Source organism: Sinocyclocheilus rhinocerous, unplaced genomic scaffold, assembly GCF_001515625.1.
Source record: "Sinocyclocheilus rhinocerous isolate Xijiao unplaced genomic scaffold, SAMN03320098_v1.1 scaffold1256, whole genome shotgun sequence".
Classification (NCBI taxonomy): domain Eukaryota; kingdom Metazoa; phylum Chordata; class Actinopteri; order Cypriniformes; family Cyprinidae; genus Sinocyclocheilus; species Sinocyclocheilus rhinocerous.
In genome coordinates this window covers 141,541-156,367 of record NW_015646445.1, presented here as the reverse complement: position 1 = coordinate 156,367, position 14,827 = coordinate 141,541, and the positions used below count along the sequence as shown (strand labels likewise).

Here is a 14,827-nt window from a genome sequence, read left to right as displayed (position 1 = left end):
CTCGCGCACATCAGCTATACAGGTGTTAATACTGAATGTTTAACATTATATTCATTGCATACATATACTTCGTAGTAGACATCCTTAACTCCATTCTGCTGTCTGTTGTTCTGTTGTCGGTGTTTCTGTGTCTGAATATGGCGCTTATCACATGCTGTGTGGTATCGGCGTTTGGTATCGGGGCATTTTAACGAGTACGAGTACAGGAGCTCAGTATCGGTATCGGTGCATCCCTACTTTAAATGCAAATGAGCTGCATATTCTCGCCCCATCTCCAGAAGAGGGCGCCGCGTATACGTCTCTCTGCATTGCATATCTACAGCAATAAACAGCCAGTAGAAGCAACATGACAGAGCGAGAGAACCAGTGTTTAGCCGTACATATGAGAAGCCAAATGCACTGAAAGTGGGAAGAAAGCGCGATGTTACAGAGCTCAGTTGACTGAGGCGCGCGACCACGCTACCGAACAAATTTCGCGCTACGAACAGCGCGAACTAATCTCACAAGCGCGGCGCAGATCAGTTAAAAAATACTTCATGTACGCACACAAATACGGTTAAAACACTAAGCACTATAAGGACATTACATTCACAAATGAGTCTGGAGTGATACACGTATTTAGGTAGATTTTGAGGTGCATTACCTTGAAAAATGAAAGTAATCCACAGCGTCCTTAGCAGCTCAGATGCTGGGAGAAAATGAAGACTCTTATGTTCATTCTTGCATCCAAACACAGAGCATTGGGATTGCTTGCGAGACATTGTTGACGTTACAGCTGCTCGAGTGCGGAGAAAATGGAGGACAGCGTAGAACTGCTGAGTGCGGAAACTATAGCAATGCAGAGCTGTCAATCAACCCCCGTGGCCCGGCCCTATACAATGTGACGTCACACTGCATGAGAATCAAAACGGCAGGCCTAGTGAGACTGACTTGGTTTAAAGGGGATTAAAAAATGAGGAGTGGGTAAATTTTTATCATTGTAGGATGGTTGTGTTCAGACACTGCCAACACACATTTATGTCCAAACACCACGTAAAAGTGGATTTTGCATAATAGGTGCCCTTTAATAGCAACAACAATATGGACTGAGACACTATCACAACTAATTCTGCTTTTCAGGTCAATGAAAAAACTTCTTTACTACTCCAGTCCATTCAAAAGCTCTTAATTTGGATTTCCTAACTTTGCTATCACAGTGCACAAGATTGATGCATTTAAATTTTAAAATGTACACAATGTTCTTCTGGGGGAGCATAACTCCTGAGGTCTACCCACCATTGTCTTACAAAATCAGAATAGGAATAAAAATCAATCAAAATATATATATATTTTTGTAATTCCTGAAACGGATTGTTAAATCAATTCAAACGCATGTGTCTGCAGTGACAAAGGCAGCAAATTTGCATATGCCACCCTTTGCCATGTTTTTCATTGTTGTCTGCATAAAGTATGTGTTCAGATTTGTATACTGCCCTTGTGAAAAATATAATCGGAGATCAAGTTTGCACTGTGACTATAACAATGAACGTGGACAATCTAGCCAAAAAAAAAAAAGCTCTGGCCATATGTAACTTTTTGTACATTCAATTAAATTCATTTTTACAGAATAATACACACACTAACAAAGACATAAGCAGAAATATAATCATAGTCTTAAAATTCCTCTATCCCATATTCCAGTTGTTTATAATATGCCATTTGCATGTTCTGTTTCAGGGCCTCTAGATGTGATTGATGTAGATTGGTCCAGTTTGATGCCCAAGCAAAAACAGGAGCCTAGAACTCCTGGGGCAGCGCTGCTCCGATTCACCCCAGGGGCTGTATTGCTCAGAGCAGGAGTGTCCAGACGCTTAGCTGGGCCTCAGCTCCTTGCCAGAGTTAAAGAAGTGTGTTCCAGAGAGTTGGAAGACCCTAAAGGTAAATGTGCAAATCTACCTTTGAAGGAATGCTCCAGTTTGAAACAAACAGGTCACACAAACATACCCTCAGGCTATCCAAGTTGTAGATGAGTTTGTTAATTCATGAGAACAGATTTGGAGAACTTGAGCATTACAACGCTTGCTTACCAATGGATTCTCTGCACTGCAGTGAATGTCCAAACAGCTGATAAAAACATCAAAATTCCACAAGTAATCCACACAGCTCCAGTCCATCAATTGACATCCTGAGAAGCAAAAAGATGTGTGTTTCTAAGAAACAAATCCATCATGATGTTATCTCCAAACCGCTGCTTCTGGCTAAACTATGAGTCCACTATCCATAATATTGCTGTAATAATATGTCCAAATCAGGAGAGAAATATGCTCAGATTAAGCATCATTTATAAGCCAAGTTATATATATATATGAGGGTCAATTTTGATGTGAGAGGACACCAGGGGATGGGCTTTTTCACTGGAGGAAGTGTTCTCATGGATTAAGGACTCATATTTTAGCCTAAGGAATGGTTTGAAGTTAAAATCATCTTAATAATGGATTTGTTACTTAGAAACACATCTTTTGACTTCACAAGACGTGAGAATATTTTCAGCAAAGTTTTGTTACAAATTAGGGTCTACATATGTATCGATTACCTCAGAAAATATGAAATTTTTGGTGATCAGTGTAGTTATACAAACATGATTAGTTAACAAGTGACTTGAATCTCATATTTATCCATAGATGCTGATAAACTCTTAGAGCATGATCTGGGTGCTCTGAACATGGCTGCATACAACAGGAGAATGGAGAGGGCCAACCTACTGAGGAGCCTGGGCCCTTGCTGCAAGGCGCTGTGTGCTCGCAGAGACATTGCCATACGCAGACAGCTCCTGAAAAACGACAAGGTGCTTTTATGGTCTTTAATCACAGGCATTTCTTTTGTATAACCTGGGCTTTCCGAAACTGTATATATTGAGCTCTATTCTGGAATGTGATAAGCTGCCTGAGAAATGCTTACCAGATGTTGGTATTAACAGAAGAAATCTACACAGATAAAGACATTTTAATATTACAATCCATAAAAAAATGAATGTGTAATAAAGTGGAATGACACAGGAAGAAAGTATTGAACACACTAAGAAAAAGCAGTACGGCATGGTCAGGCAAGACAAGACAGCAGCTGACAAAGATGGCTAAAAATACCATGCCAAAAGTGAAGTTTGGAGGTGGAAGCATCATGGTATGGGGCTGTTTCTCTTCACATGTTACAGGCATAATCCATATTATTGAGGGAAAGATGAATGGAGCCATGCACTGGGAAATTCTTCAGATGAATCTGTTGCCATCTACCAGGATGATTAGAATAAGATAAGGAGACTGAATTGGTCCCAGAGGAAGAAAATAAAGTTTTTGGAATGACCCAGGCAATCACCAGATTTAAACCCATTAGAGCATTTTTGTGGAAGAAACTAAAGATCAAGATTCACAAGAGGGTCCCCCAGAATATTTAAGATTTATGGTTTGTTCATACAGGAAGCGACTTTCAAGCTGTCATAGCAAATAAAGACTTTTCCACTAATTAATGAATATAGTTTCAACAGCGTGTTCAATACTTTTTTTCCTGTCATTTCACTTTACTACACATAACTTTTTTTTATGGACTGTAATATAGTGATTTATTTATCTGTGTAGATTTCAGTTAATACCAGCATCTGGTCAAAATTTCATGGGAATTGCTGCATTGGAACTGTTTAATTAAAAAATGTTGACATGTTTCCCCACTGTGTGTGTGTGTGTGTGTGTGTGTGTGTGGGTGTATATAAATATATATACATATACATGTGTGCATATATATATATATATATATATATATTAGGGCTGTCAGTTTAACGCATTAACTTAATTCATTAGTTATGAAAAAATAACACAATTAAAATATTTTAAGGCAGTTAACGCACTGGCCCCAGACCTGTTCATCATGATGCAGGGCAACAACTCCATAAATGCAGTTATGCTCCTAAAATTCGAGATATTGGTGCAAAAATGCCCCTGTATGAGTTTTTGTCTCATATTTATATCATATATATTAAACGGGCAGGGAGAGCAATATCACATGAGTGCTGATTTTTAGAGTTGGGGTACTCGGACTCGAGTCCTTTATCGAGTAAAATTTTTAAAGGACTCAGACTTGTCACGGACTCGGATGCATTTTTACTTGGACTTGACTCGGACTCGAGCCTTTCGGACTCTGAAAATATGTCAGAGTCCAACCGAGTCCAGGGACAGTTGACGGAAATGTCACTGACCAATGTTTTTAAGTCTTGTCCAGTACTTGAAAGCCGATGGGTTTCTGTGCTCACACACCGAAAGCACGGTCACAGAACGCACCTCTCAGTCAGTGTGTGAATGTCGAGTTCTCTTAAGTTCTGTTATTGCTACACACTTACACGAAAAGTTATGTCAAAATGCCCGTCTTGGAGACTATTCACGTAAATGCAGTCGGTTTTGTCTTAAAGGGGTCGTTAATCAAACAAAAGAAAAAGAGAAAATCACTCACTCACTGCTCTTGACTGAATCACTTATTAACTTTAATAAGAATCATCTATATTTAATGTATACAGTGAAGATTATTTTTACATTTATTGCATCATGAAATGTCTGTAGTAGGCTATTTCTGTAGAAGCCTTTACTAGACTATCTGAAAAAAAAAAAAACTATTTAATTTGTGTTTTTGAGTAATATATATTATTTATCATTTAGCTTGTAAGTAATACTTGGAGTGTTTACTTGCCTTCAGTAAGCTTGAAAATGTTTTATTACATTAGTTTATTATTTTTTGCTTTTGTATTGAATTTTTTTTAAACATAGTGACAGTTTCTAGCTTCAAAAGAAATCAGTTTTATACACAGTGTGTGCCATTGTACAGACCAGGTTTATCCCTCACAGCTTCATTTTCATCCAAGCTAAAATTCAAAATGCCCTGTCTAACCTAGAAATTAAAATGCGGTTTCTTCTTTAATGGTTCAAACACGGATGAATAGAATAAGCAGACACAAACTAATTTTGATTATTCAAAATTCATATTTAATAAAAATTGTAAAAATGATATAAAGCTTGTTTTTTTTATTGAGATAAAAGGTGCATTTCCTGCTCTTGAGGTTCCATTCACCAAGATTCCCCCACCCTTGAATTTATTCATTTACTTTAACGATGAATAAAGTCAAGTCCCGCCCTTTAATTTTTCACATTCTAAAACCTGTTTCACTCTGAAATATGTCACAATACATAAATCAATTCAGCTATAACTTCTGTTACATGACTTTAAATTTGCTAAGCAAAGCAGGACACTAATTATTAATCAAAAATCTAAATGGCAAGATGCAATTGAGGTTTGCTTTTGTTACATTTAAATGGACATTGCGTTTTTCTAGTTGTAAAGGTTAAAACAATGTTAAGATACTAATAAATAATAGAGTTTCGTTGGACTCGGACTCGGCTGTTTGGGCCCATTTTGGACTATGACTTGTCTCAGGCTCGATTGGTTAAAGACTCGGACTCGACTTGGGTGGACTCGAACCCAACTCTACTGATTTTGTCCCGAGTTTATATCCCGAGTTTAAATGTGATTTTATACAACAGTTCAGTAAATAAGTTGATATTGTGTTATATTTTAAACACAATATTATGTGTTCTTGCTAAATTTTGCAGAGAACATAATTACCTTTAAAGCCATAGAAGAATTGTTGCGGTTCTCCGAGCAACACAGCTGTGTTTAGTTTCTGAATGAATCCACATTTTGAACGAATGGTGTGAACCAATGAGTCAAAGACTCATTCATAAAAAGAGCCGTTTACTTCATTCCTGAATGAATCAGCCATTTGAATGAATGGAATGAAGATATTTACCGCCACCTGCTGGCAGATTTAGTTATTTAGAGTATCATTTAATAAAAAAATAAAATAAATAATAATAATAAAAAAAAAAACATTAAAGGGATAGTTCACCCAAAAAATTTTTATTCTGTCATCATTTACTCACCTTCATGTCGTTTCAAACCTTTCTTTTGTGGAACATAAAAGAAGGTATTCTGAAGACTGTTGGTGACAAAGCAGTTTTGGTTACCAATGACTTTCATTGTATGAACAAAAAATACTGAGACGCTTCCCCAAATTATCTTCTATTGTGTTCCATAGTTTACGTTAGGCCTAAATGTTTGTGTAATAAATTGTTGAATCAAATGAAATATTTCTTTATAAAGCTACAATTTGTAATGTCTACTTGATACTTTCTAATTTAACACAAATAGCTTTAAATAATCTTTTGTAATATTTTCAGTTAAATTTATTTTGCGATTAATTAGATTAATTAATTGACACATCATCTAATTAGATAAAAAATATTAATTGACTGACAGCCCTAATATATATATATATATATATATATATATTATATATATATATATATATATATATACACGAGTAAGATTTAAAAGAAATCTTTTAAGCTCACCAGGGCTGCAATTATTCACTCAAAAACAGTAAGAACAGTAATGTTGTGAAATATTACAATTTAAAATAACTGTTAATGTAATTTATTTCCTGTGATGCAAAGCTAAATTTTCAGTGTCACATGATCCTCAATGATTTGCTGTTCAAGAAACATTTCTTAGTATTATCACTGTTGAAAACAGCTGCTTCATATATTTCATATATTTTGAAATTATCAATTCAACTCATTTTTAGGTTTTTTTGATGAATAGAAAATTCAAAAGAAATGCATTTATTTGAAATATTTTTGTTAAAGTCTTTACTATCACTTTTGATCCATTTAGTGCATCCTTTTCTATTGTATTAAGTATTAATTTCTTACTAAGAAAATCATGTGAGGAGTGATATTTGTCTAAAATTTATCAGTCCTTAACAGACTGCTGTATATTTAAAGGGGTCATATGATGCTGCTAAAAAGAACATTATTTTGTGTATTTGGTGTAATAGAGCTTGTAACACTCCAAAGAGAAAGGAAAAAATGAAATCGCATCATATGACCCCTTTAAGTATTTTTTTGTACTCATTTTTTATTTAAATTTAATAAGGTGTACATGATTCAGTATTTGGTTTAATGCTTCTGTGTTCCTCATCCTGTAGGGCACAACCAAGCAGATCTACACCAGCGCTCCAGTGGTGGACAATGAACTTGTGCAACTGAGTTTACGTCTCTTTAAAAAGAAAATGGCCTCCAGCCTGTCCAGTGGACAGGAGAAGCCTGATTCAGCCCCTGCAGCCCAACAGCTCAGCACACCAGCAGAGCTGTGCGTCTCCTGATCATGCTCAGTCTGAATGTACTGATCTCAGATCACCGTCAACCCCATTCATTTCACATACTGAAACTGTTCAAGTCAGTGCTGATGGAGGATTGCTGCCCTAAAGCTCAGAAGAATCGCAGAGACTGGACATACTAGCCTGTGGAGATGCTGTCTAAGGTTTCACAACCCTTGAACTTTGAACCAGAAGTGTGATAACCATGTACTGCGTAAGAACTTTGTCATTTACATTTGTTTTAGAGAAGATTTTTTGTAACGTCAGATGTGTGAACAACGGTTGCTGAATGTTTGTAGGTTATACAGTGGGTACTGAAGATGTACATTAAGATTACTGTATTTGTTATGTGCATCTAACTTCTGTTCCGCTTGTTTTTCAGTTTTGTTTTAAAACATTTGTGATCAGTCTCAGCACTCCTGTTCTCAGTGATTCCGTTTTATTAAAACATGATTCAACAGGAAAAGGTGGTTTAGTGTATCAACCTTGTTGCTTTAAAGTGGTATCTGTATTATAAACCTATAAAAATTTATTACAGACGCAGGATGTTGCTTTATTACATCCATAACATGTGTAAATAAAAAATAAATCTAAAAATCAATTTTAGGTTTACATTAGTAGTAAACATGCAAGTGGGGTTATTAAAATATTGGTTACATTTAAAATAGGAGCCAAGTGAGAGATTCAAGTAGTTTTAATTTAAAAAGGACCTCATTTTCAAGATTTGTTTATGATGTTTCCATTGTCTTCCGCTTCGAAGTCCACCACTATCCCATCATGCTGTTCGTGACGGATGACGTGTCTGTGGACGGAGTCAGATGCTGCTACGCAGGCAGCAGTTTCGCTAGCGCTTGTGCTTGGATATCACCAATGTCTGAATTCTGACACGCAAATCTACATTTCACGCATGTAAATACATCTACCGAATCCTTAACTAATCGGTCGAGGCAAAATGGTCGTGTTCCACCGTGTCCGTGTTGTAATTTTGTTGCTTTTTGTGTGCGGGTCGCTGCGGGACGCGTTGAGTTTCTATCTTCCTGGTTTAGCCCCGGTTAGCTTCTGTGAGAAAGAAGAGAGCGACAAAAACAGCGACGTGCCAGACTGCAAGGTAAATGTTCATATTAAAGCGCATAATAAATGATTTCATTAAAATGTATGAGATGTGACGTGTTTCTCTGTAATAGGGTCTCTATGCTGCGTGATGCTAGCTCGAAATGCTATTGCTGGGTGTCAGTTGTGGAAACGCTGTTGCCTTGATAAAGATAACCGCTAAACCTGCTCATTTTGTCGCTTTCAAAAACTTTGTATTTCCATAAAAGACTTTCGCAGGTCTGTGAACCTGCAAGTGTAGATGTTCTGTTCATTCACATGTGTCACTCTCTCAAACTGGACCTTGACTGTAAAGGAATAACTTAGTTCCCTTAAAAATAAAATAACGTATTAATTTGCTAAACCGATTTTGCTCCCAAACTGCGTTTGTTATACAGAACACTAAAGGAGACGTTAGGAATAATGTTAGGGACTGACAGCTTCAGTCCTAATTCAGTTTTCATTGTAATATTACCGAGATAAAGCAGCGTGAGCGCACAACAATTAATAATTAAAAGTACCTTCACATGCATGGTTATTAATAAAAGTGGTTAACGAATGAATTGGATAAATCCCACTGACTAGTTCTAATTTATGTCATGGCGTCATATTCTTTATATTGTTTTTGAATAGCGTAATGTAATATGTTAAATACGATCTGTTTATCTCTGTACGTGAGGGGAATAGCAGGTAGTTGGTAACATAATGTCGACATGTAAACTGGTTCAACAGGTGTGACATGTTTTCCCCTTTATTTCCATATTCTCATGTGGGGGTGGAACATTATACTCCATTAACAAGCGTGCAAAAGTTACTACTCATATTTTCATACTGAAGTATCATATGTCATATCAACAATATATTTGATTGCTTGAAACTGTGGCAAATTTCTTACTACCATCATCCTCAAGATAATTTCTGAAACCTTTTTACTCCAGCTCCAACCCTAATCAAACACACCTGAACCAGCTAATCAAGGTATCCAGGATGCAGTTAGGTATTTTTTTTTAAGGGTTTTTCAGGGTTGGAACTAAACTCTGCAGGAGAGTGGCCCTCCAGGATCAACGTTCCCCACCCCTGGTTTACATTGTAGTTGTTTTTCTAAGCCCTTTGTTCTAATCATTTATAAAGTTTTTTTAAAGATGCCCTCACATCAGTAATTATAAACTTCAGAGTGACACTTTTTTTTACAGAAAGAAGGGATTACTGTGGACATTACAACATTGCCATAACCTTTGATGCTTCTCTTTTTGACAGTCAACAATTGAGCTGTTTGTGAACAGGCTGGATTCTGTGGAGTCTGTTTTGCCCTATGAGTACACAGCGTAAGTATAAATTATACTGTATGTTATAGTATTTATTAGTTAGTATTTACTATTAATTTTATTGGTAACTACTATTAATTTTTTTTGGTAATTTTGTTATATGCCTTTGCCATTTTTTTTTTTTTTTTAATATTTCTTTAAAAAATCTATTTGGGTTTATTTTTATTGTGTTTTTAGTAATTTTAGTAGTTCGACTTATTTTATTTCATTTAGTAGCCAAAACAAAGTTTCTATTTTTTTTCCCCTAATTTTTCTATTTCTATTTTCATTTTTTTTTATTTTGAGATTTACATCTAGTATAAATATTTATCTTTGTTTCAGCTTCATTTCAATTACCAAAAACAACTTTTTATTGTTTTGAGTTTTAGTTAGTTATATCAACACTGTAATGGACAATGCTGAAGAAATTGCCCTTTTAACATGGTTTTGCTCAAGATTTGCTATGCTTTTTGTATGGCTAACCAGTTTTGCTTTAGTAACTCTTTGAGGGAAAACCTGAGGAGAATGAAATGTAGCGAGGGTGTTGTGGATACACCAGAGAGACGCTAGAGGGGAGGAAAGTTTGAATGTAGAGACTTGTGCTCAGACGGTCTGCACACTGAGGAGGGAGTGCCGTTATGTTAACACAGAGGCCTTTCAGTCACACCACCCGCTGTATAATCGAATGGAGGCAGGAATGACATAGTCTTCCTCACAAGACATTCAATATGACATAAGCTTTGCATTATTAATCTGCCTTGTGCTTACTGTGTGCTGAAGCTCCCAAGAGTGTTCTATCTGAATTAACATGAGTACACATATGGCAGTTTTCTTTTAATAAAATTCATCCAAAACCGCAAAAACAAACAAATGTAAAAATGTTTTGCTCAAGGAAACTAGGCAGACGTCTCCTTGTCTCTGGTATTTAATAAAACCATGTCTTGGGCTAGCTGCAGGTGTAACCAAATAGATAAATGTATTGTGTATGTATAAGGAATTTGATATATTTACGGTAGGAAATTTACAAAATATCCTCATGAAACATGATCTTTACTTAATATATTAATGATTTTGGCATAAAAGAAAAATTGATCATTTTGACCCATACAATGTATTGTTGGCTATTGCTACAAATATACCCGTGCTACTTATGACTGGTTTTGTGGTCCAGGGTCACAAATGTGGGTGACCAACTGGTTTTGGTTGCCATTGACTCCTATTGTATGTAAAAAGAAATCCCGTTGAGACATTTCTCAAAATATCTTCTTTTATGTTCCACAGAAGAAATAGTTGTCATTTTTGGATGGACTATCCTTTTAAGACTGAATTCTGAGGCTTCAAAATTAAGGTTTCTAGACATATGTAAGAATATGCTCACAGAGAAGCTCTTGAGAGGTTACAGAAGCCTCTTTGCTGCAAACTCTACACGTCCTATTATGTTAGAGTGATACTAAAAACCCTCTGTAGTCCATGAATGTTTGTTGTTTAATGTTTAGGTTAATAACAGTTAAATTATTTGTTAACCTGTGCATACTTTTAATGCCCACACACACCCAGTAGTCAACTGTATTAAGAATAGGCCGATCAGATATTGACAATATTTTTTCACTCAATTTAAGCATTTAATCATGTCACCTGATAAATGATTAAACAAGAAACCTGTATTTGAAGTGCTGTTTTGATTATGAGCTGAGCTTTTTTTTTCTGATTACAACTTGATTATTTTTATTCTTTCAGGTTTGATTTTTGTGCTGATCAGTCCGAGAAGCGTCCATCTGAGAACTTGGGTCAGGTGCTGTTTGGAGAAAGAATCGAGCCATCCCCGTACAAGGTATATTACACAATGTTCTTGTAGCTCAGAGCTTGGCACTAGCAATGCCAAGGCCATGGGTTCAATGCCTTGGGAATGCATAAACTGATAAAGTGAGTGTAACATAATAAATAATGTGAACACTCGTTATACTATAGGGGTTAATATAATTTGTGTACAGTGGGAAAAACAAATGTTGCGATTGTCTTCCAAAAAGGACAAATCATGAAAGCTTGCAACAGCCCAATTCTTTGGTGCTCTAAGAACAAAGATACGATTATTATTGTGTACACAAAGCATGGCAAGACTTCACCAGTGAAGAAGAGTAGTCGGTGAAAACGAAGGTGTCCAAACAACACAGAACTACTGCAAACAGCAAACCTCAGTATTCACCTTGAAGACCCTTTTTCCACAAAAAGAAATCACTAAGAATTTCACAAGCCGACATCCATGAAAGAGCTGCAGTTGATAAAACTTTAATTACAGACGCAAATGCTAAAATGTGGTGTCATGATCATAAAACCTGGAGAGTTGAAGCACCAAGATGAACTGAAAATCTTGAACACTTGAATATTATCAAACCACAGTGGGCAGTTTTGGAGAGAAGAGTGAGAAGCAAATTGAATCTGGTAGATGTTCTGATAGACATCATTCATCTGTACATTCAAAAGTTGTATGAATCTGTTTTAAGGATGGAAGCTATATTCAAGGCAAATGGTGCTAATACACCTTAATGAAATATTGCCTATTTCCCATGTGTTCACATTATCACCTTGGATAAATGTCTCTGTCATATGCAGCCTCTGACTTTGTCTTTATTGAAATTTTCTTTTTATTATAGCATTTTATTCTGTAATATGAGTTTGTTTGTTTTTCTTCTAGTTTTCCTTCAAGAAGAATTTGGATTGCCAGAGTGTCTGTCTTAAATCTTACAACACCGAGAAAACCGAGGATAAGGCCAAGCTGGAATTTCTCAAGAAGGGAATGCTCCTCAATTACCAACACCACTGGTGAGGCAGTCGCTCAGTATCTCTCTGTGCTGAAACACAGCACTGTAACGAAGCATAGCTTCTCATCACTTACTTGACTCTCTCAGGATTGTCGATAATATGCCGGTGACCTGGTGTTACGATGTGGAGGACAATCAGAAGTTCTGTAATCCAGGCTTCCCCATTGGTTGCTATGTCACAGATACGGGACGGGCCAAAGATGCCTGTGTGGTCAATGTAAGTAACACTTACCAGACTTTTCATAGGCCATATGATTGTTCGGTTTAATGCAAATTGTTCACGCAGTGGTTTCATTTTCATGCAGGCTGACTTCAATGACAAAGACACCTTTTACATCTTCAACCATGTGGACATCACCATTTTCTACCACATGGTGGAGAACGAGGCTGCTGGTGCCAGACTGGTTGCAGCTAAATTAGAGCCCAAAAGGTATTTGAAGCTCTTCTAACCAATAATAAGGCAGCAGAGAAGGGTGCAATTTAGCCAATTAAGATCTAACAAAAAGCAACAATATATTTAAATATTTAATTGTCAAATTAAGCGTAACAATAGGGTATTTGATTTAATATGTAAATATGGACTATGTTTCTTGTCTCTTTTTAAAGCTATAAGCACACCAATTTGGAGAAACCAGACTGCACAGGACCTCCCATGAGTCTGGGCAACAAGTTCAATGGAGATATCAAGATTCCCTATACTTACTCCGTCAAGTTTGTGGTCAGTGGTTAAGATACTTCCATATCAGCCTTAAAGGGTTTGTTTACCTTAAAATGAACAGTCTGTCATCATTTACTCACCCACATGTCATTCCGAACCCATTAGACTTTCGTTCATTTTTGGAACAGAAATGAAGACATTCTTAATAATCTCTCATCATTTCTGTGAAATCATCTTTTTAATCTATTGAAAGTCTAGTCAATCAACATTTTTAAGCTTCAAAAAGTACATAAAGACGTAAAAGTAATCCATGAAAATCAAGCCATATAAAACAAGTTTTGTGAACGGAGACATATATAGAGCGCATAAGCTCCAATCGTGTGTGCTTGTCTGACAAGTAAGAAACCATAGCAGAATGAATTATGGAACAGATTCTGCTGTTAAGCAGCTCTAAAAGACAATAGAGTAATTTGTCAGCTTCAGTCAATTGAGTGTTGGTTCTGTTTAGATAGGGCTGCACAAGGAATCATATTTTAATCGTTATCATGATTTCTGCTTCTCTTGATTTATTAAAGTCCCCATGAAATCAAAATTAAAGTTTTTTGGGTGTTAGTATCAATATGTTAGTCTTAAGGTTATCTATCAGGTAGTGTGCTCCAAAACAGTGACAAAATTCGCATTTCGTCACTTCCGCCAAAACGGCTCAATCAATTTTTTTGACGTCACATCGTACTTCAGCTTCTCATCAAACTTTCTGTCCAATCAAATGCTCTCTAGAATCTGAAGCGCCCGCCCCCTACACTATAAAATAGACGCTGAAGCCGTGGCTGAAATCGGTCACTTGTCCACAGACTTAGTATTTTCTCTACAGTGAATGGCACGTAGTGCACTACATAGGGGACAGGGAACGATTCAAACAGTGTAAATATGCTTTACATTGAGGAAAAAAAGAAGTCTGGTTTCGCGCTGTGTCACACTAACCACCGCACCGCACACACACTCTGCTCCGGTCCAGAGACACGATAGCACAGAGCGGATCACATGCGCGAGTCGGCGCAGACCACAAAATGTATAGGAGCTATTTGAATTCTACACAGAATGCTATATTTTATAGCAATATGGATGAGATTGTGGCTGGCATACCCTGTCAAATGCGGCTTTACGGAGCTCAATGGCTCTGAATGGCTCTAGCCCAAGCTGTGATATAAACGAACGCTATTGGCTATTTTAAAAAGGTCTTCCTGTTTCAGTTAAAATTACGTCAACACATAGAGTAACGCTGCGTGTTTCTAAGCATTTCAGGGGACCTTTAAGCACAATGTTTGCCGATATTTGCCCACTGCTTTTTTTATCCTGAAAACCTGTCATTTTCATGTTTAAAATACCTTCATTTATGAAGATCAACGAAAGACAAATTGGAACATGAGGACAGAATTTACATTTTGGGGTGAATTTACATTTCTTTAAACTGAATCAAAGGGTCTTCCATCTTTTTATAGTAGTTTATAGGGGTGTGACGAGATCTCGTGGCACGAAATCCGATGTGTCTCGCGAGAACGTGACGATATCCTCGGGCAGACCTTTTCAGATATATTTGCATTACACTGGCTCGTTCACAAGTGGTGGTATGTAAGATATTTTATGTTCACATCAGGCAAGTGGCCGCATGATAAGCGGGAAAATTACGCAGTGTAGTCTTTATCCAGTCATAAAAACAGAATTC

At 36.7% G+C, this 14,827-nt stretch overlaps 2 protein-coding genes across 2 annotated transcripts in view; both read left to right on the top strand.

Moving 5' to 3' along the window:
- LOC107707838 (zinc finger CCCH domain-containing protein 13-like) overlaps positions 1-7,757 on the top strand; it is a 28,831-nt gene extending 21,074 nt beyond the window's left edge. Inside the window, exons 19-21 of the mRNA XM_016511929.1 lie at positions 1,717-1,917; positions 2,661-2,824; positions 7,064-7,757. Of these exons, the coding sequence (XP_016367415.1) occupies positions 1,717-1,917; positions 2,661-2,824; positions 7,064-7,240 (542 nt within the window). The 3' untranslated portion in view covers positions 7,241-7,757. The remainder of the gene's footprint in view (positions 1-1,716; positions 1,918-2,660; positions 2,825-7,063) is intronic.
- Positions 7,758-8,017: 260 nt separating this feature from the next.
- The window catches only part of LOC107707817 (transmembrane 9 superfamily member 2-like), a 16,771-nt gene continuing 9,961 nt past the window's right edge, over positions 8,018-14,827 (top strand). Inside the window, exons 1-7 of the mRNA XM_016511908.1 lie at positions 8,018-8,342; positions 9,581-9,648; positions 11,365-11,458; positions 12,320-12,447; positions 12,534-12,663; positions 12,752-12,876; positions 13,053-13,164. Coding sequence (XP_016367394.1) covers positions 8,187-8,342; positions 9,581-9,648; positions 11,365-11,458; positions 12,320-12,447; positions 12,534-12,663; positions 12,752-12,876; positions 13,053-13,164 — 813 coding nt within the window. The 5' untranslated portion in view covers positions 8,018-8,186. The remainder of the gene's footprint in view (positions 8,343-9,580; positions 9,649-11,364; positions 11,459-12,319; positions 12,448-12,533; positions 12,664-12,751; positions 12,877-13,052; positions 13,165-14,827) is intronic.